The sequence below is a fragment of the Culex quinquefasciatus genome, chromosome 2, assembly GCF_015732765.1.
Source record: "Culex quinquefasciatus strain JHB chromosome 2, VPISU_Cqui_1.0_pri_paternal, whole genome shotgun sequence".
In the NCBI taxonomy this organism is placed as follows: Eukaryota; Metazoa; Arthropoda; class Insecta; order Diptera; family Culicidae; genus Culex; species Culex quinquefasciatus.
In genome coordinates, this window is record NC_051862.1 from 184,787,925 (window position 1) to 184,815,174 (window position 27,250).

General features: G+C 35.8%; 1 protein-coding gene across 1 annotated transcript in view; it reads right to left on the reverse strand.

Moving 5' to 3' along the window:
* LOC6031275 (serine/threonine-protein phosphatase 6 regulatory ankyrin repeat subunit B) overlaps positions 1 to 27,250 on the reverse strand; it is a 105,582-nt gene that overhangs the window by 63,115 nt on the left and 15,217 nt on the right. The window contains 1 exon segment of the mRNA XM_038252714.1: positions 14,652 to 14,753. Within this exon segment, the coding sequence (XP_038108642.1) occupies positions 14,652 to 14,753 (102 nt within the window).

The window sequence follows — 27,250 nt, forward strand, 5'->3', positions numbered from 1 at the left end:
TTTTCCAACTACTGGGAAAATATGCCAAATCAAAACATTTGTTGAAAATTTTGACCAAGCAACTTAAAGTTGCTTCTGGTAATTTTTAATTAAAATGTAAAAATGCCATCCTCACCAGGGGCTTTCATATTTTTAAATTTTTTGATAATAGATTTTATTTCATTCAGATCCGTATTAAAAACTTCATCTGATGAAAATTCTTGTTCAACAATATTCTGAAATTCTATTGAAATTTGATTTTCAATAGGACTCAAAACATTCAAGTTGAAATTATGAGCACTCTCAAACTGCTGAGCAAGTTTTTGAGCTTTTTCCCATTAGTTAATAGAATATTATCACCATCTTTTAAAGAAGGGATTGGTTTTGAGGTTTCTTAAGAACCTTTGAAAGTTTCCAAAAGGTTTGGAATAAGGTTTAATTTGTTCGACATCTCTTGCGAACTTTTCATTTCGCAGGAGAGTGAATCTGTGGTCAATAACCTTTTGCAAATCTTTTGAATTCGCTTCAGTGCAGGATCACGAGAACGTTGATACTGTCTTCGGCGAACATTTTCAGACGAATCAGAAGCTGAAGATCGTCATCAATAATGGGAGAATCAAATTTGACTTGGACTTTAGGAATAGCAATATTCCTAGCATCCAAAATTGCATTAGTTAAAGATTCCAAGGCTGAATCAATATCAGCTTTGGTTTCTAAAACAAAATCATGATTTAAATTATTCTCAATATGATGCTGATACCTGTCCCAATTAGCTTTGTGGTAATTAAACACAGAACTATTGGGTCTGGTAACTGCTTCATGAGAAAGTGAAAAAGTTACTGGAAGATGATCAGAATCAAAATCAGCATGAGTCACTAAAGGACCACAATACTGACTTTGATTTGTCAACACCAAATCAATTGTTGATGGATTTCTAACAGAAGAAAAGCAAGTTGGCCCATTCGGGTATAAAACCGAATAAAGACCAGAAGTGCAATCTCTGAACAGAATTTTACCATTGGAATTTACTTTTGAATTATTCCAAGATTGGTGTTTGGCATTAAAATCACCGATGATCAAAAATCGAGATCTATGCCGAGTAAGTTTATTCAAATCCCCTTTGAAATAATTTTTATTTTCCCCAGTGCATTGGAATGGCAAATATGCAGCTGCAATCATAATTTTCCCAAAAGAAGTTTCAAGTTCAATGCCCAAACTTTCAATAACTTTTAACTTAAAGTCACGTAACGTGCTATAAGTCATACTACGGTGGATAACTATTGCAACTCCACCGCCATTTCGATTCATTCGGTTATTAGTTATAACTTTATAATCTGGATCACTTTTCAAATAAGTGCCAGTTTTTAAAAATGTTTCGGTTATAACAGCAACATGCACGTTATGAACTCGTAAAAGTTGAAAAATTCATTTTCTTTCGCTTTTAAAGAGCGAGCATTAAAATTCATAATATTGATGGAATTACTTAGATCCATGATTAAACTTCAGGGTAAGAACAACATCATTCGCAAATTTTAATCCAATCTGGATAGCTTCCATCATGGATGTAGCATTACTCATTGTTTGAATCAAACCAAACAGTGAGTTTTGCAAAAAGTCATTTTTCAAACGTAACATCGCCGAGATCAGAAGATCCCAAAGCGTTGCCAGCAGAAACATTTTCAAATGAGATTTGAGGTACCTGCCCAATTTCAGAAAGATTGGTAGAGGATTTAAAATTCGTGGATGAACCCGAAACGACGTTAGCATAAGAAATGCCATTGTTGTTACCTAACTTTTCCACGGTAGGGGTATTTCTAGAATTGTTCGAGTGAGACAGCACGAACGTTTGATTTAAAGATGCAGGTACAACCTGACTTTGAGAAAATTTCGGTTTGGATTTCGGCTGATGCTTAGCACGAGAATCCAAAACCTTTTTCTGATGGGGCAATCCCAAAAATTTGATTTGTGATTTCCACCACAATTTGCACATTTAAATTGGGTGACTTCTTTCACGGGACAATTGTCCTTGTCGTGAGAAGAATCCCCGCAAACCATGCATTTTGGAACCATGGCGCAATGATCAGTACCGTGACCGAATGCCTGGCAACGCCGGCACTGGGTCAGATTCTGGCCATTACCGCCATGTTTCTTAAAATGCTCCCACTTTACCCGTACATGGAACAAAAACTGAACTTTGTCCAAAAGTTTCAAATTGTTGATTTCATTTCTGTTGAAATGAATCAGATAAAATTGTGAAGTCAAACCAAAGCGAGAAATATTCCCGTTTGATTTTTTCTTCATTGGTATTACTTGGGATGGGGCAAAGCCAAGCAACACCTTAAGTTCGTTTTTGATCTCATCCACCGACAAGTCGTTGGAGAGACCTTTCAAGACCGCCTTGAATGGCCGAGCATTCTTGGTCTCATACGTGTAGAAATTGTGTTTGTGGTTTTTCAAATAACCAACAAAAGTTTGGTGATCTTGTAAAGATTCCGTCAACAAGCGACATTCTCCTCTTCGACCAAGCTGGAACGAAACTTTCAAATTGCAAGTTTCCTTGCAATTCTTCAGTTGCGTTCGAAAGCTGGCCAAATCGGAGACGGAAGTCACTACAATTGGCGGAGCCTTTACTCGTTTCTCGACGGCAGAAGGCTCAGTACGAGGAGAAGGTTCCATGTCTTCAGTTTCGGATAAAACACCGAAACTGTTTGTCAATGGAATTGGAGGATTGACCTCACATTCAGAATCAGAATCAGACCTCAGAAGAGGCTGTTTTCGTTTTCTGTTGCCGATAGCCGGTTTAGCGTTCAAACGCTTCACCGACGTAACGACCAAATCTTCAGAAGATTTGCGTTTACCTTTGTTTTGACGCATTTTGCAAGCAAAGTTCTCTTAAAAGATGGCTTCGTTTGTAAAATACAACAAAATTTCAGGTGGGGTTAGTCTTGAAAAGACTGTTTAGAATTTTGGAAAATAACTCAGGTAGTCTTTAAAAAGACTGTGAATTTTGTTTTGAAATAACTCTGAGCTTAGGTAGTAAAAAATACCGCAGCTCTAGTGTCCGTTCACCACGAAGGTTCGCAAGACACTGATTGTATCTAGACATTTCACTGGTGCGTGAACCATCAACAAATCATTGCTTCAGTTTTTTTCCTATTGTCAATCAGGCTTCCAACAGTCTACATAGTGACAGCAGATTTTCGCAGTATTTTAAATTGAACTCCACTGCGGAGTTAGCAATCATCGACTGTTGAAACGTTTAAGATTGAACCGTTCAACTTGTTAATTTTGTTCTACCGAACGATTTCCCTTGATGTTTTTAGGGTTAATAAACATCATTGAACCTTTTCATTGAAATAAAATCCTTAATGATTTATAAATCAGGTTTGATAACGAATGAAATCAAATAACCCAACATTAACGGTACCCTTACAATGAACCACCATTAAAATTTCAATTTACACCGCTCCAAAACCAACCCGTCGACAGTTATGACTCTATAATGACTGCTGCTAAAAATATCCAAATTTTCGACAGCCCAGCCAAGGCTATCCGACAAGAACTAACACTAGCACCCCTTCTATCTTCCGGTTCCGAATGCTTCTCGAATCAACGAAAACAAAACAAAAACTAGTTAATTGATTTCCACGATGGTCACTTTAACTGAAACACGATCGATGCGGCACAGCATGACTTCACGCGCGTTTCACGCCGCACCTTGATCTTCCAAGCTTTTGTAAGTGACATGCCCTGCTGCAGTATTCTCAGCGCTAGTAGGTAGCAATTCCGGTACAAGCCTTGCGCATAGTTCCAGCAATGTTCACAACTCCTCGGAAGACCGTCACGACGAGAGTGGTGTGCTTCGGTCAGTTCCTGAAACAACAACACTTCGGCCGGCAACCATTCGCGGCCAAGCATGGGTGCTTCCTGGTTTCAGCTGCAGCAATCCGGTCGCGATGCTTGGGGGTTAGTATCCTTTCAGGCGTAAAGCGGCCAGCACTGACATCTCGCGGGCAGTAGCTGAAGCTGGCGCTGGGAGAACTTTTTAAGGATTTCGATAGGTGGCACTGCACGTTACAGTTTACTGAAGTAACACACGGCACGATTGGCACCCAGGATTTCCTGTGGCACGTCACGGAATTGGTTTTGCGGTAGCCGTTTAGCGGGTACTAAACAAACACGTGTCACGAATGAACGCTTGATTGGTACACTTGTAAAAAATTGCAAACTTTTCCAAAATCTTACATAATCACTACTTAATACAAAAGACACTTTAAAAAAACACACACTCCCAACCAAGATATCACATTCCGTCTAACAACTCGCGGCACATCGGAATCTTCCAACGCCGGAAGTGCTTCGCTGCTCGACGCGGAACTTGGTGCAGCAAAACGTCTACGGTTGGGAAAAGCCAAACTCCTACTAAATTAAATGTGCAAGGGGAAGGCCCCATCTTCCGACATTCGGGTTCCGCGGGGCTGAAGGCTATAAAATCATAACAATCGCGACACGATAGAAAAAATCGCGAATATATTCCGCTTCGGTTGTGCAAATAGCAACGAGACATCGGAAAACAACCTGGCGAACAAAAAAAAAACAGAAAACGACAAACCCTATATCGCTATATCGGGCTGAATTGAAGCCTCTTCGAACAACTTTTTTTATATTTTATATTTTTGTTGTTGTTGCTGTTGCTGCTGCACCATCGCCGTGAAACCATCCCTCGACACACAATAATTCATAAACGTTTCCGACCCTTAGGCAGTGGGGGTTCGTTTGTGTTGGTTGTCGGGATTCGGGGGTTATAATATTCAATGAACTAGAGACGAGCTCGCGAAAAACTAAACTTCAGACGACGTTCGAATTGCATACATTTGAGGTGAAGGGGCGCTATTGGGGGATGATCGTGTGAGGGGAGTTCATGGCGAGACAATCAATGGCTGCAAAGAAGAAGGGTAGTTTGTCAATCCAGAGAGGTGCGGTGTTTGAAGGGATAATGAGGCTGAGTTACAATGTTGTAATAATCGGAATAGGGCTGTAACAGTGGTGTAACAGCTTTCACTCCCAGTAGGCCTGAGTTCAATCACAGTTGACCTGGTGGTATTTTCGAGACGGGATTTGACTAATCACGCCTTCTGTCGGATGGGGAAGTAAACGTTGGCCCCGGACTAACCTAATGGTTAAGTCCTTAGCTCAGTCCAGGTGTAGGAGGCGTCTTCTTAAAAGAGAAATCAAACATATGAACTAGAGTGCAGTGCAGTTAGGTTTCAATTTTCAGCAACCCATCAAACCGAAAACATAGCCCAAACTATACCCCCACCGAACACCACATTCACCCTTTTCATCGCCAATTCACAAACACACAGCCAAAAACGTTCCCTCGAATTCTTCACACCCACACTCCGTTACTCCATTCCCCAAGGCACCGTTCCAAGGATCATCAGTTCAGTTTCATTATCTCGTACTTTCATTGGGCGGAATTGGGGTTTTCGTGGGACTTTGACTTTCGCCGTTGAACAAAAAGAAAGAAGCAAGAAGATGGTGGTGGGCGGAGTTCTTTAATACGATTGTCGAGCACAAGCATAAAGTGCATGACTTGTGCAAATTTGTCATTCCCTCAATTCATCGTCAAGAGTGGTGAACTTTGCCAAAAGAGTGGGGGAGAATTGTGGAACAGCAAACCTTGCCAAACGTAAAATGAGGACAGAGACGGTGGTTTTGAGGGTTTCTCTGAACGAAAAGATTTGAATAACAAGCCCCAGGAATTATCACTTTCTTTAAATTTTACAATTTATAAAAATTTAAATGTTCAATTTTTCAGCAATTATATCGAAAAATAATACTTTTTAATAGTGTGAGTTTTCAACTTTTCGTGACGCCAGATCCCGGGCAGACGGTAATAACAAAATTAATAATATTTCAATAACAAATCCTGTTAAAATAACAAAAAGTGTTATTATTTTATCCTGAAGTTCAACTTCAAGAAGAAAAAATAATAACAGTTTCTGATAAAATAACAAAATTTGGTATTGAAGTGCTATTACATTGAAAATGTTTAATAACACGCTAATAAGAGGAAATGTTATACATTTCAAAAACTATCCTTATAACAAAATTTGTTATTCGTTCGGTATACTGACTAAGAAATAAAATTACCATAAATCGCACAAATGGAAAAGTTTCTAAGTGTCCATAACACAATCTGTTATTATTTTTTCTTTTGTTAAATATGTTTAGATCTTTGGGATAATTTTGACTAATTTCGTCAGGGTCATTATTTTGGCCATGAAATGGGGTCCTTAAGCTAAAATTATTCTAAAAAGTTGAAATTTTGAAAGTTGATTTTTTTAATTATTTGATATACCCCTTAAGGGACTTTGCTTAAATTGGCTAGAACTATGGGATAATTTTGACCAATTTCGTCAGGGTCATTATTTTGGCCATGAAATGGGGTCTTTAAGCTAAAATTATTCTAAAAAGTTGAAATTTTGAAAGTTGATTTTTTTTTTATTATTTGATATACCCCCTAAGGGACTTTGCTAAAATTGGCTAGAATTATGGGATAATTTTGACCAATTTCGTCGGGGTCATTATTTTGGCCATGAAATGGGGTCCTTAAGCTAAAATTATTCTGAAAAGTTGAAATTTTGAAAGTTGATTTTTTTTTAATTATTTGATATACCCCCTAAGAAATTTTACTAAAGTTGGCTAGAACTATGAAATAATTTTGACCAATTTTATCGGGGTCATTTATTTCACCATGAAATGGGGTTTCAAGCTAAAATTAATCCGATAAAATTAACTTTTGAGAGTTCATATTTTTTTAAATTTTGTTATATTCCCTAACAGAATTGATTTATTTATTGAGAATTTTTGAAGCGTGAATAACTAAAACTGTTATTATTTTCACAGAGCCAGGAAGTCGGAGCTGACGTTGAAGTTCGAGCTGGAGTGAGACCTCGGAGACTGCATCGGATTCAGCAAATTTTCAGCAACTTTTACTTGGAGTCGGAATCTGTGAAGTCGGGTATTTTTAGAGAGCTGAATCGTCGTTGATATCCTGCATTCAGAGTCGGAGTTGTCTTCAAAGTATGGATTCAAAGTCGTTTGGAGGTACCCGACTCTGCAGCCCTGACTAGTACAGAGGAGTTATGGCAACTGCAGGTTTATTTGCAAATTACAAATAAACCAAAACAATAACTTTTTTTGTTATGGAGACATACCAGTTCAATAACATTTTTGTTATTATGCTGCTCCACCTCTCCGCACAAAATAACAAATCTTGTTATTCCTTCATGATTCCTTCTGTGTTATTGGTTTGTTATTGCAATAACAACATAATAACAGTTTAAGTTATTTTTCGAACAAATCTTTGTTATTGATTTTTGTTATTTTAACAACTAATCCGATCATCCCAATAACATATTTCGATCTTCTCACAATATCAAAAACTGACCTTCCCAAGTTATTTCCGTCTGCTCGGGATGGATCATATAGGGTATATTATCCATTAGAAGACCCCTTTCCTATAGTGGTCCTGAAGGTTTTTTTTGATGAAAATTGCAATAAAACACAGTGTTAAGCGGGCTGCTTTTATGACTTTAGTAAATCGAAATAAAATTAATTTTAGAAACTTCACATAAGTATAACCAGGTACTTCTCAATTTCGAGCAAAATTAAGGGGCTCCAAAATGGGACAAAAAAAAACTATTTTTTTTTTTCAAAAGTGGACCTAACTAGCAAAAACTAACTTAATCCACCTATGTGGTTGAAGCCATCCTCACAACAATGGCTGTACACAAGTTTCATCTATTTTTTAGATCCGGCTTCCAAAAAGTACATCGATATCACTTAAGTGGCCATATATCGAGACAGGGTTGCCAGATCTTCAATGTTTTGGACTCGTTGGAAAGGTCTTTTGATAACCTAACCAACGATGGGTCGGATGATGGACCCGGACATAGTTTACAAACATTTAAGTGAGATCCGGCTTCAAAAAAGTATATCAATATCACTTAAGTGGCCATATCTCGAGACAGGGTTGCCAGATCTTCAATGTTTTGGACTCGTTGGAAAGGTCTTTTGATAACCTAACCAACGATGGGTCGGATGATGGACCCGGACATAGCTGTACACAAGTTTCATCTATTTTTTAGATCCGGCTTCCAAAAAGTACATCGATATCACTTAAGTGGCCATATATCGAGACAGGGTTGCCAGATCTTCAATGTTTTGGACTCGTTGGAAAGGTCTTTTGATAACCTAACCAACGATGGGTCGGATGATGGACCCGGACATAGTTTACAAACATTTAAGTGAGATCCGGCTTCAAAAAAGTATATCAATATCACTTAAGTGGCCATATCTCGAGACAGGGTTGCCAGATCTTCAATGTTTTGGACTCGTTGGAAAGGTCTTTCGATAACCTAACCAACGATGGGTCGGATAATGGACCCGGACATAGTTAACATACAGTTAAGTGATATCCGGCTTCAAAAAAGTACATCAATATCACTTAAGAGGCCATATCTCGAGACAGGGTTGCCAGATCTTCAATGTTTTGGACTCGTTGGAAAGGTCTTTTGATAAGTTAACCAACAACAGGTCGGATGGTGGATTCGGACATAGTTTACATACATTTAAGTGAGATTCGGCTTCAAAAAAGTACATCATTATCACTTAAGGGGCCATATCTCGAGACAGGGTTGCCAGATCTTCAATATTTTAGACTCGTTGGAAAGGTCTTTTGATAACCTAACCAACGATGGGTCGGATGATGGACCCGGACATAGTTTACAAACATTTAAGTGAGATCCGGCTTCAAAAAAGTATATCAATATCACTTAAGTGGCCATATCTCGAGACAGGGTTGCCAGATCTTCAATGTTTTGGACTCGTTGGAAAGGTCTTTTGATAACCTAACCAACGATGGGTCGGATAATGGACCCGGACATAGTTAACATACAGTTAAGTGAGATCCAAATATATGTGAAAACACATTTTTATACATAGCTTTTGAACTACTTATCGAAACTTCAATCTGTATAAAACTCGATCTATGGGACTCTAAACCAAGTCGAATGCAACAAGTTCGGGTTAAATCGGTTCAGCCAGTGCCGAGAAACATGAGCTACACACACACATACACACACACATACACACAGACATTTGTTCAATTTTCGATTCTGAGTTGATAGGTATACATGAAGGTGGGTCTACGACGTTTTTATACGAAGTTCATTTTTAGAGCAGGATTATAGCCTTACCTCAGTGAGGAAGGCAAAACGGAGAAAACTGTACGCTTGAGCAATATCTTTTCTGAAACACACAATAAAATCTATTTTAAATCAACTTAGGCCATTGCAAAAATTCTTCAAAGTTTATGTCCCTCGACTCACACCAAAGTCGAGGAAGGGGCAAAAAAAGTTTAAAAATTGAATTTTTGCAGTTCTGCTATGAAACTGTAAACTTTTCCTGTTCTTCGGGAGAGACAAAACGGCCTACTTTTCCTCACAAAAAACTGTGCTGTAAAGTTGTACTTTTCAGCACTGTTTGTAGTGTTTGTAACTTTTCAGCACTGTTTAGAAATGTATCAACTAGAGGAAAAGAATGTATTTCCATCGGCACCTGATTTTGGTATATTTGCTTCTAAAAATCATTTTCATCGGATATCGAATGAAAATCAGTTTCAGAGGAGAAAATCTTGATTTTTTCAGCACTCGTCGTATGTATCCAACTCCGTAAACCACGTTGGGTAAATATACACTGAAATAAAAAAAAGAACCAAATTCCTTTATTCTAGGAATTTTGCCTCTTTTCCTTATTTAGTAACCGGATTTTTTGGATTACTTAATAAGGAAAGGAGCCAAAATTCCTACAATTTAGGAATTTAGTACTTTTATTTTTTTCAGTGTACGACTCGTGCTGAAAAAATCTTCTTTTTGCAACTAGTTGCATAAACTATTATTATGAGCCATTTGCAATCAATAGTTTCCAAAATATCTAATTATTTACGAAAATGTTATTATTTGCGAAAAAACAGTTTTTGCGATGCTGTGCATTGGAATTTTATAAAAATTCAAAATATTTTCAATCCTGCCCAATCATGCTAAATATGATTATCAATGCAGAAAAATGTATTTTAGATTGTAAATCAGTTGATTTGACTTCTATTTTAATTAAAATTTTGAAGTTTTTTGAAACAAAAAAACGTGTTGCCCCCTGATTTTTCAACCAATTAGGAAGGGAGGGGGGAGGGTGACATAAAATTTGAAAAATATTTGCAACGACCTTAAATGCATATTTGTTCAGTAATGAATACACCCAAAGTTAAAGAACGAGGGGATAGTCCTCACGAAAAGAAACGTGAGGAAAGTGCTATTTTGCGAGAGTATAATCCTCTCGCGTGTTCATTCGTTCATTGGAAGAGTTCATCCTATTGAGTGGCTTATATGGACAAATGACCACCACTTAGTCATCGAACCATGGTGGCCCATACGGCAAAGGCACGGTTCAATATGCCGAAGGTCTTGGGTTCGAGTCTCGATACCGGTACTTTTTTTTTGATAGATGAACTTTTTTTGAAGATGACCCATGAGTAAAGTACTCTCGGTAATTTCGGTATTTATCCTCTCAGTCCGCACACAGTACCATTTTACTACCGAATCGTGCTCTTTATCCTCTCATATGCCGATGCCCAGTTCTGGGTGTATAAATATTAATGTTTTTTTTTGTTAAAAGTACTGAAGTTTCTGAAATCATAAGAATTTAAAATAAGTTAAAACTATTGTTTATTAAAATTCAATCAAAAATAATAATTGATGTTTTAATGTTATTTTTTCTCAATATAACACACTTACAAAACATTTTTTGAAAATAATAATACATGTTTTAATCAGTTTAAACATATCTATTTTTTTTGGTAAACTAAACATAAAAAAGTGTTTATATGTCTGTTAGGTTTTTATGTCGATTTAAGTCATATTAGTCACAAAGCATACATGTTTACAAGGAAAAGTGAGCAAAAGCCCTCTTTTATTTGTTTTATCTATCATTGGACCCAAACCATGCATAAAAACATCAAACATCTACCAATCGGATTATGGACCGAGATCCACTATAGGAAGTTTTTTTTTGTGTTTGCAAAAATTGTATTTACATGTAGTGTGCAATAGGGGAAAGTGGGGCAAGTGTAACAAGCTAAGGAAATGCTCGTAATAACCCATTAAAATGTTAAAAAACCTGTCGGATTTTATTATAATCATCTTATTCTAGGTCTTGACTAAGACTTTGTCAAAGCAAGTTTTTAAAAAATCCTGTTTTTTAATGTAAAAAATTGATTTTAAAAATTTTGATTTTCCGTACGTTCTTCTCAACTAGTGGGGCAAGACGAACAACCCGTTGGGGTAAGAGGAACAATGCATGAAAAAACATGTTAATTTGCTAATAATTGAACTGTTATCCCTCAGATACATCAGATTAGAATGTATTTGAAAGGTTTCTTCCATTTTTAGATTAAATAATAATGTTTTACTAAAAAAATTATCGTTTTTACGAAAAAAAATATTACTTAGATGATAAATAGTAAATTTTCATAATATCACTATTTTTTGTATGGACAATTTTTTTTAACGATTGTTAATCAGTTTTTAAGTACTTTCATGTATTTATTTCCCAATAAAATATGATGTTGCAGCAATCCGTATTTTTTCCATAATAAAAATCCATATGGTACACTTGCCCCACCAGAATAAGATTTTTTGAAAGCTCTCAACAAAAATAACCAAAAGTTAAATCATACTTTGTAATAGGTGCATGGCATTGGTAGGGACACTACTGATCTAGGAATCGGATTTTTTGCTGTGTATATAAATGCATCAACATCTTTTTTTATCAATCGTTCTTGAGAGCAAATATTAATCTCATTTTGATAAAAAGATTGATGGGGTTTCAGTAGTTCTTCAAGAGCTTAAGGGACTTAAAGGACAGAAGCGTTACCAACAGGCTATATGGCTCGGTCATATTGAACTTATTGGTTGAAAAATTGCAGTAATATCGGTATCATGATGTTTAAAACTCAATCAGTATTTGGAAGCTTCAGATTTTGTATAGGTTCATGCCTTTGCCATCAAGTTTTTGACTCCAAATTACTAAACTTTTTATTTTTCTACACTTATGAAATAAAAATGTTTTCCTAAAGATAACATCTCCTCTTGATTTTAAGACATTTTTTCTGGGTAAAACAGACGATAACGATTCAATGAATTAACGAGTTCACGTCAGTGGGGGTAACTATGGATAAAAAAACGATACATCTCTGGAAATTTCTAAATAAAAGATAAAAAATTAAATAAATATCGTGAAACTTGTAACTAACGTTTGTTTTTAAATAATTTACCTACATTTACTCAAGTGAAAGTAATTGGATCAAAATAAGTTATCCAACAGTGTTAGTTGGTTAGGGAATTGTATTGACATGCTAAAATGTTGGAAATGGATTATAGTAAAAGGTAGATTTTCCAAAACGTTATTTTGTCCAAAAACGTACCTCAACTTTAGACAGCTGCCAAAATGACAGAATTTATTCTAAGAACGAGATTTTTTCAGCAAACCCCCAGACTCAATGTAACCCCAACAATATATGCTGTGATTTGTTTGGCGGGTTTCAAAAAGCATACATGCCATACGGCGGGATATAAAAGTCATTGTTTTTATTGTTGACATTAGTTTACATGAAGAATTTGGAAGTTTTTCAATAGGTTTCCTAAGCTTGAGTACTTTTACACAGCATCCTATGTTTTATGAAATCCCTACTCAGAACTTCCTTTAAAAACTTACTCTGGAAATCATCTCAACTTAATATTAATTTACATGTAAAATCTAAAACAGTAGACTTACATAACCAAACATGTATATTCTGCCGCTCCAATCTAGTCCGTTCCATATGTAAAAAGTCAGTGCTGAGATATTGCCGTGAGAAGCCCAAAAAATGATTCACCTTTTTTACATTTCTAATCACAAATTTTTACATACTTTTTCAACAACTATTTCAACATTGGTTCAAAAAGTACCCCTATCCTAAAATTTACCCAAAAAATTTTAAATTTTAAGGTAAATTTGGTAAATTTTCGTGCTGGGACTGACCTGACTTTATTTATTTGTCAATAAAGGCAAGTCTGTCTGTTTATCAAGGTAGGCTTGAACATTCACAACAGAAATTTGCCTGTCATTTGTTGGTTTGTTTTGGTAGTTTCCCAAGTTATTTTTATCAAAGATTTAAAAGTTTGATTGTTTCAGGTTAATTTAATTCGGCAGATGATTTTAGAAAATTTCCTGGCTACAAAAATGTGACCAGCAACGTTGTATTATTTCTTTACCTTTTGTAGCAGAACAAATGAATATTTGATTGCATGTATCAACATCCGGACCCTTGAATTGAGTGACCCAGAATCGTTGAACGGAAGGGGAACCTAATCCAGAACCAGACCATGGATATTCATTCAAGAAGGAATAGTACTGATTTATCTGAATATTAGCTTAATGGTATGTAGTTTTTTTTTATTACTGTGGTTATCCCAAGCATGAAGAAAAAAGGCAGGATAGGTTTTCGACTATCGACAAAATTCAAAATGTACCGTAAACATGACAGCTTTATGTGTTTTGAAGTTCTGCTAGTACTTAGGTACATAGTCTGTACAAAAATAATAATTACACAATTTTTTCTATTGACTTGTGATACATTTCCATACAAGGAACTGACTTGCCTTTATTTTATTAAATAGGCTTAAAGTAGATGTTAAAACAAGACAATTCTTAGGTTTATCTCAAAATCGACAAAAATACATATGGGACGGACTTGCTTCGAGTGGCAGTATTATTCATGTCACTGATTCCAAAATAAATGACCTTAATGGTGCACAGCAACCAAAGAAGTTGCTGTCTGCTTAGTCCAAAATTGAGAATCTTACGGACCCAATCCGGGAACAATCTATTTATTATTTTGTAGACAGTACTTTAGGGGATTAATCAAAAAATATATCGATAGTTCCCTAATTTTAAGATAATTAAACATGCGTAACAAAAATCTTGGTACACAAAGTTAACAGATTCGATTTTATACTAAGATTTTTTAGAAAAGTGAGAAATGTTGTCGAACCGTTTATTCTAGTACCAGTAACCCTGCAACCAAAAATAATGCTTTATTTCTTCGTGTCAATTGGTTTTACAACGTAATGTTACAAGCAGTTCTAGTGGGAGCAAATAGCTGTCCCAAAATCGCGTTCGTGACAATGCAAAACACAGACATTCACCTAGTTTGAGCTTTGTTAACTTGTAATAATCTAATACCGTTGATAATTGCTTTCCCGTCGCACAACCGAGACGATTGATGGGGTCAAAGCAAGATGGGAAATTTTGCACTCTCGTCAGTTTCGCGATAGTAACGCATTAACAAAGTAATAACTCCATCGAATTTCCATAAATCAAGACCACCCGCCTCCCTACCGGAGGGGTTTCTCCTTCAACCTGGAATTATAAAAGGTGTGCTCGATATTTATGCCGAATCACTCGATTCGCAGCAGGATTCGGTTTTCCACTTTCGAGGTCAGGATGTAATCAAGCTGAGTGGTTTCCACTTCCAAGGGAGCCAAGGGAAAATCTAGTTCAATACTTACCCCTCCCATCGAGTATGGGTCGACGCCACGCTTATTTAAAAGTAATTTAACTACATCCTCTCTAGAGAACATGGAAGCAATATGTATCACATTGTAATTGTCCTAAAAGAGAAAGTCATTATTAGTGGTGGTATTATTTTCTATTTGAGTAACATGATTTGCGATATGTTTTCATGGTGGTTTTGATTAACTTGGAGTTTTGTAATTATTCAAGTCACAATCACTGAAACATCCATTAGACTATTCCGCAGTAAAATTCTGCGCTCCTGGTGAGCTCCAAATTGCTTTCATGAGGGCATCAAATTTCGTCATAATTATCCACACTAAAAAACAGGCAGGTTCTTTGCCCAAACCATGCTCAACAAGGTACAACCCTCTAATAATAAAGCAATAACATGCACATTTACCCCCTCAATGAACACCGGTCTTTACAGGCCACGGGTGAGCCATCTTAAGGGAGAGATCAGCAACGTCCGATAGAGACCGAACTATTGCATGCAAAGTTCAGCACTATACTAGCCCATTCGGCACACGTGGCCATCAGGTTAATAGGTCACTGGTTTTTTTTTGTGGGAGGTGAGCATTTGCCAATCATCATAGGAGAAGGGTTGTGGGGAGGAAATTGGTTTCATTTGAATGAGTAATGTTTAAGTTAAATGTAGATGAATTCCCTAAAGAATAAGCCATTTAAAAAAACTTATTGACCTAAATTTGTACTTTTTATCATCAAACACTAAGCTTAGCTAAAACACGAACGGCTAAACCGTCCTAACGCATATTTTTAAGGAATATTATTAGATCAGATAATAATTTGTTTGGATTTCCAATAAACCAATCAAATTTCTAAAAAAATTGTTTTAACAATAGTTATCAAAATAGTTTTAAATGGCAACAGTCAGCCATAAAATTGAGCAAATTTAATCAATTTAAACCGTACACGATGACCGCTTGAGTTTGAAGCAAGGCCTTTTTTGTCACGCCACTTTCAACCTCCTTGAAAACTTCCCTTTGAATCACTCCACTCTTCGCAATTCTTCATAATAAATTTCCCATTAGCTCACCACCAAGCCCAAACGAGTGTACTGCACCACAAGCACCGTTAAGCATGCAATTTTCCGAAAAAAAGCATCACTCTTATCGCGATGATATGCGCACCTCCCCGGGGTTAAGAGGGAAGGACGAAAATGAATTAAAGCCATGCTCTCTGAAAAGGGTTGTTCGTGAGGCCAAGGAAAAGCGAACTGACCAACAGATTGGCCCTGAACTGCAAGACCACTGGTTGAAATGTTAAAAGTTGCCCGAAAAGTTCAGCCGGTAGGAGGGATATTTTTTCTGCTTCCAGTTAATAGCAGATTGCTATCAAATTTGGTTGGACTTAAAATAAATAGTCAGGGGAAGAATTCTTCTTGGAAAAAGAAAGTTTTCCCGCAAGTTAACATAAGAAGAAGGATAATTGGCAAGACAAGAAAGATTTATCACTGCAGCTGTACAACTAAATTTGAATATTTTTTGGACTTGGGAGACGCCTTCCTCAGTCTTAAAATTAATGTTTGAAACAAACGGAAACAAATTTGATAAACTGAGATTTTTCGTGCAGATTTCATCAAATCAGATTTTTTTAAAGTTCATCTCTAAAAAATCAAACCAATAATAACTAATTGAATTATTACACGATGAATTGCATCATGTCACAAAGCTCCCTCCCTCAATGCTCTAATAGTTGCGGTCAATCCATTTAAACGCTCGTTACAAAGGAACGCAAAAAACAGCTCTGGTAAAAATAGCACTTTCTCAGAAAATAAAAGAAGGGGGAAAACTCCAAGTCAATTGACTTGGTCAGATGGTGTAGCAGGGCACACCAGAAGCAAACAAAATTACACGCAAAACCTGTTGCATTTTCTAAATTGTTGTGTTTTATTCAACGCCATGGAACGAAAATACACCTCACAATAACAAAGAACGGGGGTGGCAGTGGGCTACTGACGCTTTCTCATAGCCTTTTCCAGTTCGGCTCGAACTCTCACGGTGTGTTGGTGAGTCAAACAGGTGTGAAAGAGGTTGTCTCATTCGCACCTCGTGGCGCCACCTTCCAGTGGGATTTCCACTGGAAAAATAAATAAGCTTTCTCGGGTTTGCTTTGGCGTTTTGGAGGGGAAAAGTTTCCAGTGGAAAGCTTTTGTTTATGTTTACGGTTTGAGGTTATTTCAGTGCGGTGGACCTTTTTCTGCAAAAATCTTTTTTTATAAGCTACTGTTTGTTAAAAATGCAGATATTCATTCGTAAATCACAATGTTGTGTTGACTTGAAATGGTAAAATATAACATCTTTTTGTGTAATTTTACCATAGTTGAGTAAATAAATGAAAATACAGTCATGTCCCGGTTTGGCACACCTCGGCTTAGTACTGCCCCGGTTTTGATTCGCTCAGCTGCCTCGGTTAGGGCGGCCTAGTGATTTACTGAAGCACAGAGCTTATGGAATTCAGGCTATATGGGAGACATTGGTTATAATCCTATGATACATCATCTAAACTCCAAACAAAAATACGTACTTTACCTGCATCTTGAAAATGCAATGTTTCTCGAAAATATACTCAAAATTATTGTTATTGCAATATGGGTATCAAATGATTGGGTTTTTGCCTTCCTCACCTCAATGAGGAAAGGCTATAAAATCACTCGAAAAATGAACTTCTTTATTAGACCTCGTAGACCACCCTTCACGTATACCTATCGACTCAGAATCAAATTCTGAACAAATGTCTGTGCGTGTGTCTGGATGTGAGTCCGTGCACCGAAAAATATGCACACGATTATCTCCGGACTGGCTGAACCGATTTGGACCGTTTTGGTCTCATTCGATCCGTCTTGGGATCCCACAAGACCTTAGTTAATATTATGAAGTTTAAAAAAGTACTTCAAAAGTTATGCTAAAAAACTATTTTAGCTAAACTTTCGAAGATTGTAAAAAGCAGGGCTGCGGAGTCAGGTCATATTTTAAGCGACTCCGACTCCGACTCCGACTCCGGCTTTCTGGGATTAGCCGACTCCGACTCCGACTCCGGCTCCGGCTTTCAGATCAAACCGACTCCGACTCCGACTCCAACTCCGGCCCACCAACTCTAGCCGACTCCTACTCCGACTCCGACTCCAGCTTTCAAAAAATGGTTGGCTCCGACTCCGACTCCGACTCCACATAATTTTAAATATTATTTCGAAAACATTGATAAATAGGATTATTTAAAAACTCTTTCAGTGGAAAAAAAACTGTAAAAAAGTTTCTAGTTCTACAAATTTAGTCGTTATTGAAACAGAAATAAAAAAAAACGCCAGTTTTAAAGGCATTTTCAGAAGAACTGTTTGGTGAATAAATTTGGATTTATTTACTTAACCTCGATTTTTCATTAAATCAATGATCATTGAAAGAAAGCTGGCCTTGATTATTGATTTAACATATAAATTCAACTTGCTCACTTTTATGTTGACATTTATAAGAAGCACAGTGACTATCAAAGTCACCTTTTTTTTAAATAACAATTTTAAACGAAACTATTTTTAAAGCTCCATTGAAATTTTTAAGACGTACATGGACATCACGCCAAGGCTGAAGAAATTTATTATTACAAATCAATGTATCTAAAAAAATCATCGTGGTAAGAACGCTAAAGGGGTCCTTTTCAAATATCCGTGACCTAGAAAATATTTTACCTCGGAATTTTGGATATATTTTAATTTTTAATTTTTTTATATATTTAAAAGGAGGCGCGGGATACTTCGTGCATCTTCACCTGAAACGAAGCTTAATGAATGGTCGTGCGCCTCCATAAAAATATATGAAAAAACGTTACTTAATCCACCTTTAGGTGGTTGGTGCCTTCCTCATATTCATAAAGTCAATACATTCAGTAAAAATAGCAACATTCCCCCTTAACATGTTTAACAAATCAACTTTATTACTCATTTCTTTTGATAAGGTTCGCAGACCATCAATATTTCTGGCTCATCGGCAAGGTCTGATAAAAATACCTATCCAACGATAGTTCGCATGGAAGATTCAGACAATATTTTTATCACAATATCTGAAATCAAACCTCTAAAAGTGTATAAATAACACTTAAGTGCCAATAACTTTTAATAGGGTTGTCAGATCCTTGATGTTTTAGGCTCATTTGAAAGGTCTTTCGATTATCTAACTAACGATGGGTCGCATGATAGACCCGGACATCATTTTTACTGAAATATCTGAGATCCGGCCTCCAAAAAGTGTATAAATAACACTTAAGTGCCAATAACTTTTGATAGGATTGTCAGATCCTTGATGTTTTAGGATCATTTGAAAGATCTTTCGATTATCTAACTAACGATGGGTCGCATGATGGACCCGGACATCATTTTCATTGAAATATCTGAGATCCGGCCTCCAAAAAGTGTATAAATAACACTTAAGTGCTAATAACTTTTGATAGGATTGTCAGATCCTTGATGTTTTAGGCTCATTTGAAAGGTCTTTCGATTATCTAACTAACGATGGGTCGCATGACGGACCCGGACATCATTTTTACTGAAATATCTGAGATCCGGCCTCCAAAAAGTGTATAAATAACACATAAGTGCCAATAACTTTTAATAGGGTTGTCAGATCCTTGATGTTTTAGGCTCATTTGAAAGGTATTTTGATTATCTAACTAACGATGGGTCGCATGATAGACCCGGACATCATTTTTACTGAAATATCTGAGATCCGGCCTCCAAAAAGTGTATAAATAACACTTAAGTGCCAATAACTTTTGATAGGATTGTCAGATCCTTGATGTTTTAGGCTCATTTGAAAGGTCTTTCGATTATCTAACTAACGATGGGTCGCATGATGGACCCGGACATCATTTTTACTGAAATATCTGAGATCCGGCCTCCAAAAAGTGTATAAATAACACTTAAGTGTCAATAACTTTTGATAGGATTGTCAGATCCTTGATGTTTTAGGCTCATTTGAAAGGTCTTTCGATTATCTAACTAACGATGGGTCGCATGATGGACCCGGACATCATTGTCATTGAAATATCTGAGATCCGGCCTCCAAAAAGTGTATAAATAACACTTAAGTGCCAATAGCTTTTGATAGGATTGTCAGATCCTTGATGTTTTAGGCTCATTGGAAATGTCTTTTTAATACCTTTCTGAAAATGTATAACATGACAGGGTTTCTTACAAAAACCACCCTTTTTACAATCTTCCGGACATATGCCAAAATCGTTTTTTTAGCATAACTTTTGAAGTACTTTACTAAACTTCATAATTTTCAATAGGGACTTATTGGACCCCAAGACGAATCGAATGAGACCAAAACGGTCCAAATCGGTTAAGCCAGTGCTGAGATAATCGAGTGCATATTTTTTGGTGCACAGACCCACATCCCTACACACACACACACACACACAGACATTTGCTCAGAATTTGATTCTGAGTCGATAGGTATACGTGAAGGTGAGTCTACGAGGTCAAATTTAGAAGTTCATTTTTCGAGTGATTTTATAGCCTTTCCTCAGTAAGGTGAGGAAGGCAAAACTTAGAATTGGATAAAAACAAAAATCCACAGGATAAATATTTTCTAGATCACGGATATTTTTCTATCTTGAAATCCTGTCCTATCCTGAAATCTTGAGATTTGTTCAACGATAATTTGCAACAATATCAAAATAGTTTGCCTAAGGATCAACATTCTCAGACAATTTTAATTTTTTGTACAAAGTTTTAAACAAAATGCGCATGTTGAGTTCCAAGTAATAGATTGCTATAATCGTTGAATATTTATTGGAAGAGTTATCCGGTCAGTGATTTTTTTGTTTTCGATTTCCATAAATAGTTATTTATTATTTATATTTTTGATATACCTCGTAACTTTTTTCCTGAACATTGATTTTCTTAAAACCACCAAGACATTCACTATCGTGGTATAAAATGACTGTGTGTGTACTTTTTTCAGAAAGAACTTGATTTAATTTGGTCAAATTTGAGTTAAAAGGGTACATAAATATTGGCAAAAGGATGCAGTCAAAAATCAATTAAATATTTCTGACTACAAAACCAATATTGTTTTTTTTTTTTTTGAGTTATGATGATACTACATTCTTGGGTAAGAGCTGATTAACAGGTTATCATTTAGTGATCTCTAAAAAAAATAAAAATGGCAACGCAGCCTTTTGGAAAAAAAAATAAAAATATAAGAAGTTCTGTAAATTAATCTGTTTTATAGCAAATACTTAAAAATAAAAAAATAAACATAATTCAACATGTTGAATTTAAGATAACTTCGACTCCGACTCCGCCTCCGACTCCCGCTAATAAAATTTAGCCGACTCCGGCTCCGACTCCGACTTCAGCTGTTCGAGTTTTTACGACTCCGACTCCGACTCCGACATCAGGCTTCCCAAAAAGACCCGACTCCACCGACTCCGGCTCCGACTCCGACTCCACAGCCCTGGTAAAAAGGGTGGTTTTTGTAAGAAGATTGAAGATCTGACAACCCCATCAAAAGTTATGAGCACTTAAGTGTTATTTGTACACTTTTTGAGGCCGGATCTCAAATATTTTGATGAAAAAGTTGTCCGGATCTATCATGCGACTCATCGTTGGATAGGTAATCAAACGAAATTTTCAACAAGCACAAAAGATTGAAGATCTGACAAACCTATCAAAAATTATAAGTACTTTAATGTTTTTAATAAACTTTTTTTGAGGCCGGATCTCAGATATTTTGATAAAAATATGCGAGGAAGGCACCAACACTCTAAAGGTGGATCAAGTAAAGTTTTTCATACATTTTAGAGGTGGGCAAAATCGCTCTTTTTTAGGAGCCGCTCATTTTCGTTCGCTCTTTAAAAAGAGCCGCTCTTTTGAACGGCTCTTTCGCTCTTTTTCAAAATTTGGATGAAAAGGGTTTTTTTTTTAAATCGTGTGATTTTATAAATTATTTCACATTGGACTTTTATAACTTAGGCCGTAACCAATATTTTTCGAAGTTTATGTCCCGCAACTTTGGTCAAAGTCGCATAAAAAATATAACAAGCCATGGTTTGAACATTTTAATGAACAATGAGTTTTAAAATGCTTTTTACACATCCCCAGTTGTATTGCAATCATTAGTTTTGAAAATATTGAAGTATTGATGAACTTTTTAATCCGAAAAAAATGGAATTGGAAAATCGCTATTAATTTTAAAATTGCGTTTATTGCTGCAAGAAATGAACTTTTTAATGCTACAGTTTTTGAAAATTCAATAAATTCTATTTATAACAAAAATCATGCCATGTTGAAACGGTTCTTTCAAAAGACCGGAGTTTAAAAAAGAACCGCGGTTCTTTTTTTGTGAGCCACGGTTCGTTCGCTCTTTTCAGTGAACCGGCTCTTTGAGCGGGTCGCTCTTTTTTTGCCCACCTCTAATACATTTCGAAAGTTATAACAATATTTTTGAAACTTAAAATTTGAAAATATTCAAAAAAATAGAAAAAAATAGTTTTGTGAAAATGTTGAGTATTTAAAAAAAATAAAAACTTTGGAAATGTATCAAAAAATCGCAAACATTTGATACCCCTATTCTCCGCCAACTCACACAGCAGTTGCCCCGACCCCTCTTCGATTTGCGTAAAACTTTGCTCTAAGGGGTTATTTTGGTTCCTGATCACGAATCTGAGGTTCATTTTTCGATATCTCATGACGGTGGGGCGGTACGACCCCTTTCATTTTTCTGGTTTTTTACTAAGACACGTTTTTCAGTAATTTGTAGCTCGCAACGGTGAAGAGATAGAAATTTGGTGTCAAAGGGACTTTTGTGTAAAATTAGACGCCCGATTTGATGGCGTACTCAAAATTCCGAAAAAAAAACGTTTTTTTCATCAAAAAAAGTCAAAAAATAGTTTTAAAATCGCTGCCACTTCCCGTTACTCAACTGTCAAAAATCGTGAGGCATGTCATTTAATGGGAAATTTAATGTACTTTTCAAATCTGAAATAACCCAGAAGGGTCATTTTTTCATTTAGAACAAAATTTTTCATTTAAAAATTACGTGTTTTTTCTAACTTTGCAGGGTTACATTTTAGAGTGTAACAATGTTCTACAAAGTTGTAGAGCAGACAAAAACAAAAATTTTGATTTATGGACATAAGGGGTTTGCATGTATTCTTCACGAGTTATCAGAACTTTCCAAACATGTGTTTTGAAAAAGTTATGATTTTGACCATTTTTTGGCAAGTTTTTCGAATTTTTAACCCCTAAAACTCAATCGTGTGCGTTTGAAAGTATTTTTTTAGGAAAGTTTAGGTAATTTTGCACCCCTTAGGACAAAGTTTCACGCAAATCGAAGAGGGGTCGAGGCAACTTTTCCCGATTTCGTGTGAGTTGGTAGAGAATTACCCATCAAAAAATCTCGAACATTTGATACCCGTATTGTAAAGACAGAAATTTTGAGTTTTTTTAGGTACACCCAAAACTGGGCAACGGTTGTCCGAGAGAATAATGGCCTCGAGACGAAAGAATAGTGGTACCATTTACGGACACAGAGAACACAGCTCGAGATGGGCGAAAGAATTATCCTCTCGAGGTTCATTTGCAAAAAAAAGTTCATCCGTCAACACAAAAAACTCAAAGTGTCGACTACGGAAATCGAACCGTAGACCTTTGAAATACTAACCCAAGGACATTACTGCCTCGGCCAACACAGTTTGGTGGCTAAGGAGTGGTCAAATGTCGATGTATGACACTTGTTGGAGATTTATTGTATCAATTAACTAATGAACTCATTTGTTATGGTGGTGTGAGTTGATAAAATTATTCTCTCGATTTTGGCTCTGAGCCCTCAATAAATTTTGAGATAACGATTCTCTCGACTCGGAATTTTGGGTGTAAATACATAGTTTTGTGAAAATTTTAGTATTTTTAACAAATTTTGTTAAAACTTTTGAAATTTATGAAAAATCTCGATCATTTGATACCCATATTGAAGCAAATAAAATTTTGAGTATTTTTTTTCAAAAATACTAAGTTTTGTAAAAACATTTAGTATTTTCAGAAAAAATGTTACTTCCGAAATGTAAAAAAACAGAAATTTTGAGCTTTTTTTGAAAAATGCGTAGTTTTGTTAAATTTTCAAAAAAAATCAAGAAATTGTGTAATAACTTTCAAAACGTATGAATAAAATCCTGATTGTTTGGTTTCGATATTGTAGCCACAATAATGTTGAAGGAAAAATTGCTTTTTCAAAATACAGAAAAACGTCTCAAAATGGGCTATCTACACAGTGCAATTTTGATTTTTAAATCTTCCGAACAATCAAATCTTCAAAACACACCTTCAAAATGTTGATTTTAAAAAAATCTTTTTTCCTCGAGCCATCAAAAGTGAGTTTTGGAGTCAAGTACATTTTGCCGAACTGAAATCGGAATTCCAAGGAGTCAGATTCGCATTAAGGTCTTTTCGAGGAAAATAAACTTTAGAATGCTAAGGTTGGAGTCAGAAAAAACTTCATAAAAGATGCAAAAATTCTGAAACCTACAGAGTAAAAAAATGGAAGGTTTAATATTACCTCTTTTATGATGCATTATAATAAAAAAGTAATAAATTTACATATTTTAGATGGAAAATTACATACTTTTTTCTGAAATGAAAGATGTATCCATTCCCAGGTGTAATATTACCATGATAAACATATTGCTTTATGACAATTTGATAGAAACTTAATAAAAAAAATCATGGTAAAAATGTGTTTTACCAGTTTTCTGGTGTAATGTCACTTTTCAGTCTTAATTGAGGTAATCAAACGATATCATTGAACAGGCACACAAAAAGTAATAGTTGTTTCAAAAACTACATGGAAAGTTTCACATTGTTAGGAACTTGAGTTGGAAGGAAAATATCTTTTGAAGATTTCTGTTAGGTATATCCTTCGTCTAGCGATAGAATTAGGTTCAGTAGTTATGCTCTTGACTGTTGCTCTATAATTTTGGGTTGTGGTTATTCGGTTTTCAGTCATAAAGCCATAATAAAAGACAGTTACCAATTTACCCAAAACCCAAAAAATAATAAGAAAACAAACTGTTTTTGTAAGTAAAACAGTATAACAATATTTTTTAGAATCCTTGAAAAGAGCAATAAAATTGCCGAAGCGTCGAAAATTAAAACTATTTTTTTACTGCTAACGTCATGATTCGAATTCCCAGACGCTTCGAAACCCGAACACTTCATCTTGTTTTATCAATTATTTGGATATAAGTTCGCATTATGAATGTCAAAACTGTGTTATTTGATGAATTCCAACATCAACTTTCATTTAAAGTTTGCCAAAGTAATTAAATACAATTAAATTATATGTTTACCAAAAATGCGAAACATTTCACTTGAAATAGGCGTTCGAAGCACCGGGAAGGCAAAGCAGAAATTTATGGTTTTGATTTCCTTAAATTCTAGCAAATTTTTATATAAATATCGATTGTTTTGATGTTAACAGCTTATTTGAGACCTAAAGAATGCCATTCACTAACATTTCAGTCGAAATTTGTGCGATTAATAAGTTAAATCGAGTGTCCGGAATTCGAAGCAAAAGTGTCCGGATTTCGAATCAGCATTTATCAGTGTGCGGGATTCGAAGCACAACAAGCCATTTTAATTTTAAAATTCTGATAAAAAATTGTTAGAAAAGACCTATTTTGCATGCATTTTCTAACTGACTGTTAATACTACATCCTGATGATATTTCTTTATTTCCAACTTATTACATGATGTTTTGTCAGCTATAACAAAAATGATATGCTACTAAGTGTCCGGATTTCGAATCATGACGTTATGTGACTGAAGCCGAAAAATCACAACCTAAAAATTATAGGATTAGGTTAAATTAAACAATTCTCTAATTGTTCTATTTTAAAAACTTTTAAATTCACACTTTTTGTGATAAATTACTTTACCAAACTTTTTGAGAAAATTTGCAATCATGTTTAAATATAGATACATAATCGAGTGACACACATAAACATTTGCTCAGAATTTGATCCTGAGTAGATATCTTGAGTTTTTTTAATAGGTCCTATAAACACATGAAAGACAATAGCTTATAGGACCTGTTCAAAAAACTATTTACATGTATATGTAAAGGTTGGTTTACGAGGTCTAATCAAGAAGTTAATTTTTCGAGTTATATGATAGCCTCTCCTCAGTAAGGTGGGGAAAAGTAATTATGATGCCGGGTAGTAAAAAAATCTATTTAAAACGCCAGATAATTGTTACGTGATAAAAAATCATTAAAAAATAAGCCACTTCGACATCATCATTCCGGAACATCGTTAGGTCCTAATCCATTTCCACAGAAAACCCAGGCCAACCTCAACTAAATCACACTAATACCCGGCACCATAATTCACCGCCCAAATTATGTTACCAAAAAGTGCGTCTGTCTCAAAGTACCACCAAAAGTAGGCCCAAGATAACAAAACTCCGGGCGGTAATACAAAAACAAAAGCCTTTTGGTGTATGCTAATGAGGAACCGCGCGAAAATCGTCGCCAGACCACGTGGCGGCCACGTCTCGGCTGGCGTCCCAGGTGTTGAATCTGACGGGTCGCTTTTCCTCACAACCACCTCACAGGGAATTCGTTTTCCAATGTTGCTCCAACAAATTTTCGGTTGTATATAGAAAATCTTTTTGTTGTATTTGTGAAGCCCGCAGATCCTGCGAAAGCAAAACAAAAATCGCAAGAAATCTAGATCTTGAGCACACACAAACTGTCAAACAACCTTATGAGTTGGGAACGACAAAGAAGGGGGTGGTCAAGCAAGGTGGAAGGAAAGGGTGATTATTACATGGAAAACTTAACTACCCCCCGCAAGAGTGGTGACTTGGACAACAATCACTGCTGGTTGAGCATTCGTGAAGGTATGTAGTTCACGCCGAAATGTAAAACGGGGTCACGGCCTGCGGCCAAAAACAGCTTTTCCCCTGCTGCTGCTGCTGCTGCTGGGTTGAAACCAACATCGACTTTCGTCCTGCCGCGATTTTCGGGTTGAAAGTAATAACACGGATTGAGATTATTCTTTGCTTAATAATACTGAAGTTAAAATGATGTCAAAATTGAAGAATGTTTTGCCATTGTTGCCAATTTTTTCAAATCATTTTTAAAGAATTTAAGCAAAATGGTACGTAAATATTCGAAAATCTGAATCTGAAGGATAAATTTTCTGATCGTTTGTGTGACTTCGATTGTAGTTATTGAGCAACTCTCTACGAAATCGGCCGATTTCGACCATTTTTATTTTTTGTATTTTTTTATTTGACTTAAACTTTTCCCACAAACATTGAATATTACGCCCATTTAAAATGCTAGTCTTGATTTAAAAAAATTCAAAATATTTTTTTCGAAAATATCGGTAAATTTCACGAATTTTTCATGTATTAACATTGATAATCGGACCATTAGTTGCTGAGATATCGTCATTAGAAAATGATGGGTTATTTTGGTGAGATTAAGAAAACTTCAATTTTCGTGTTTCTTTTTCTTAAAGCGGCTCTATCTCAGCAATCCGAGGTCCAATCTTCAATGTCTCCTAGACAATTTTA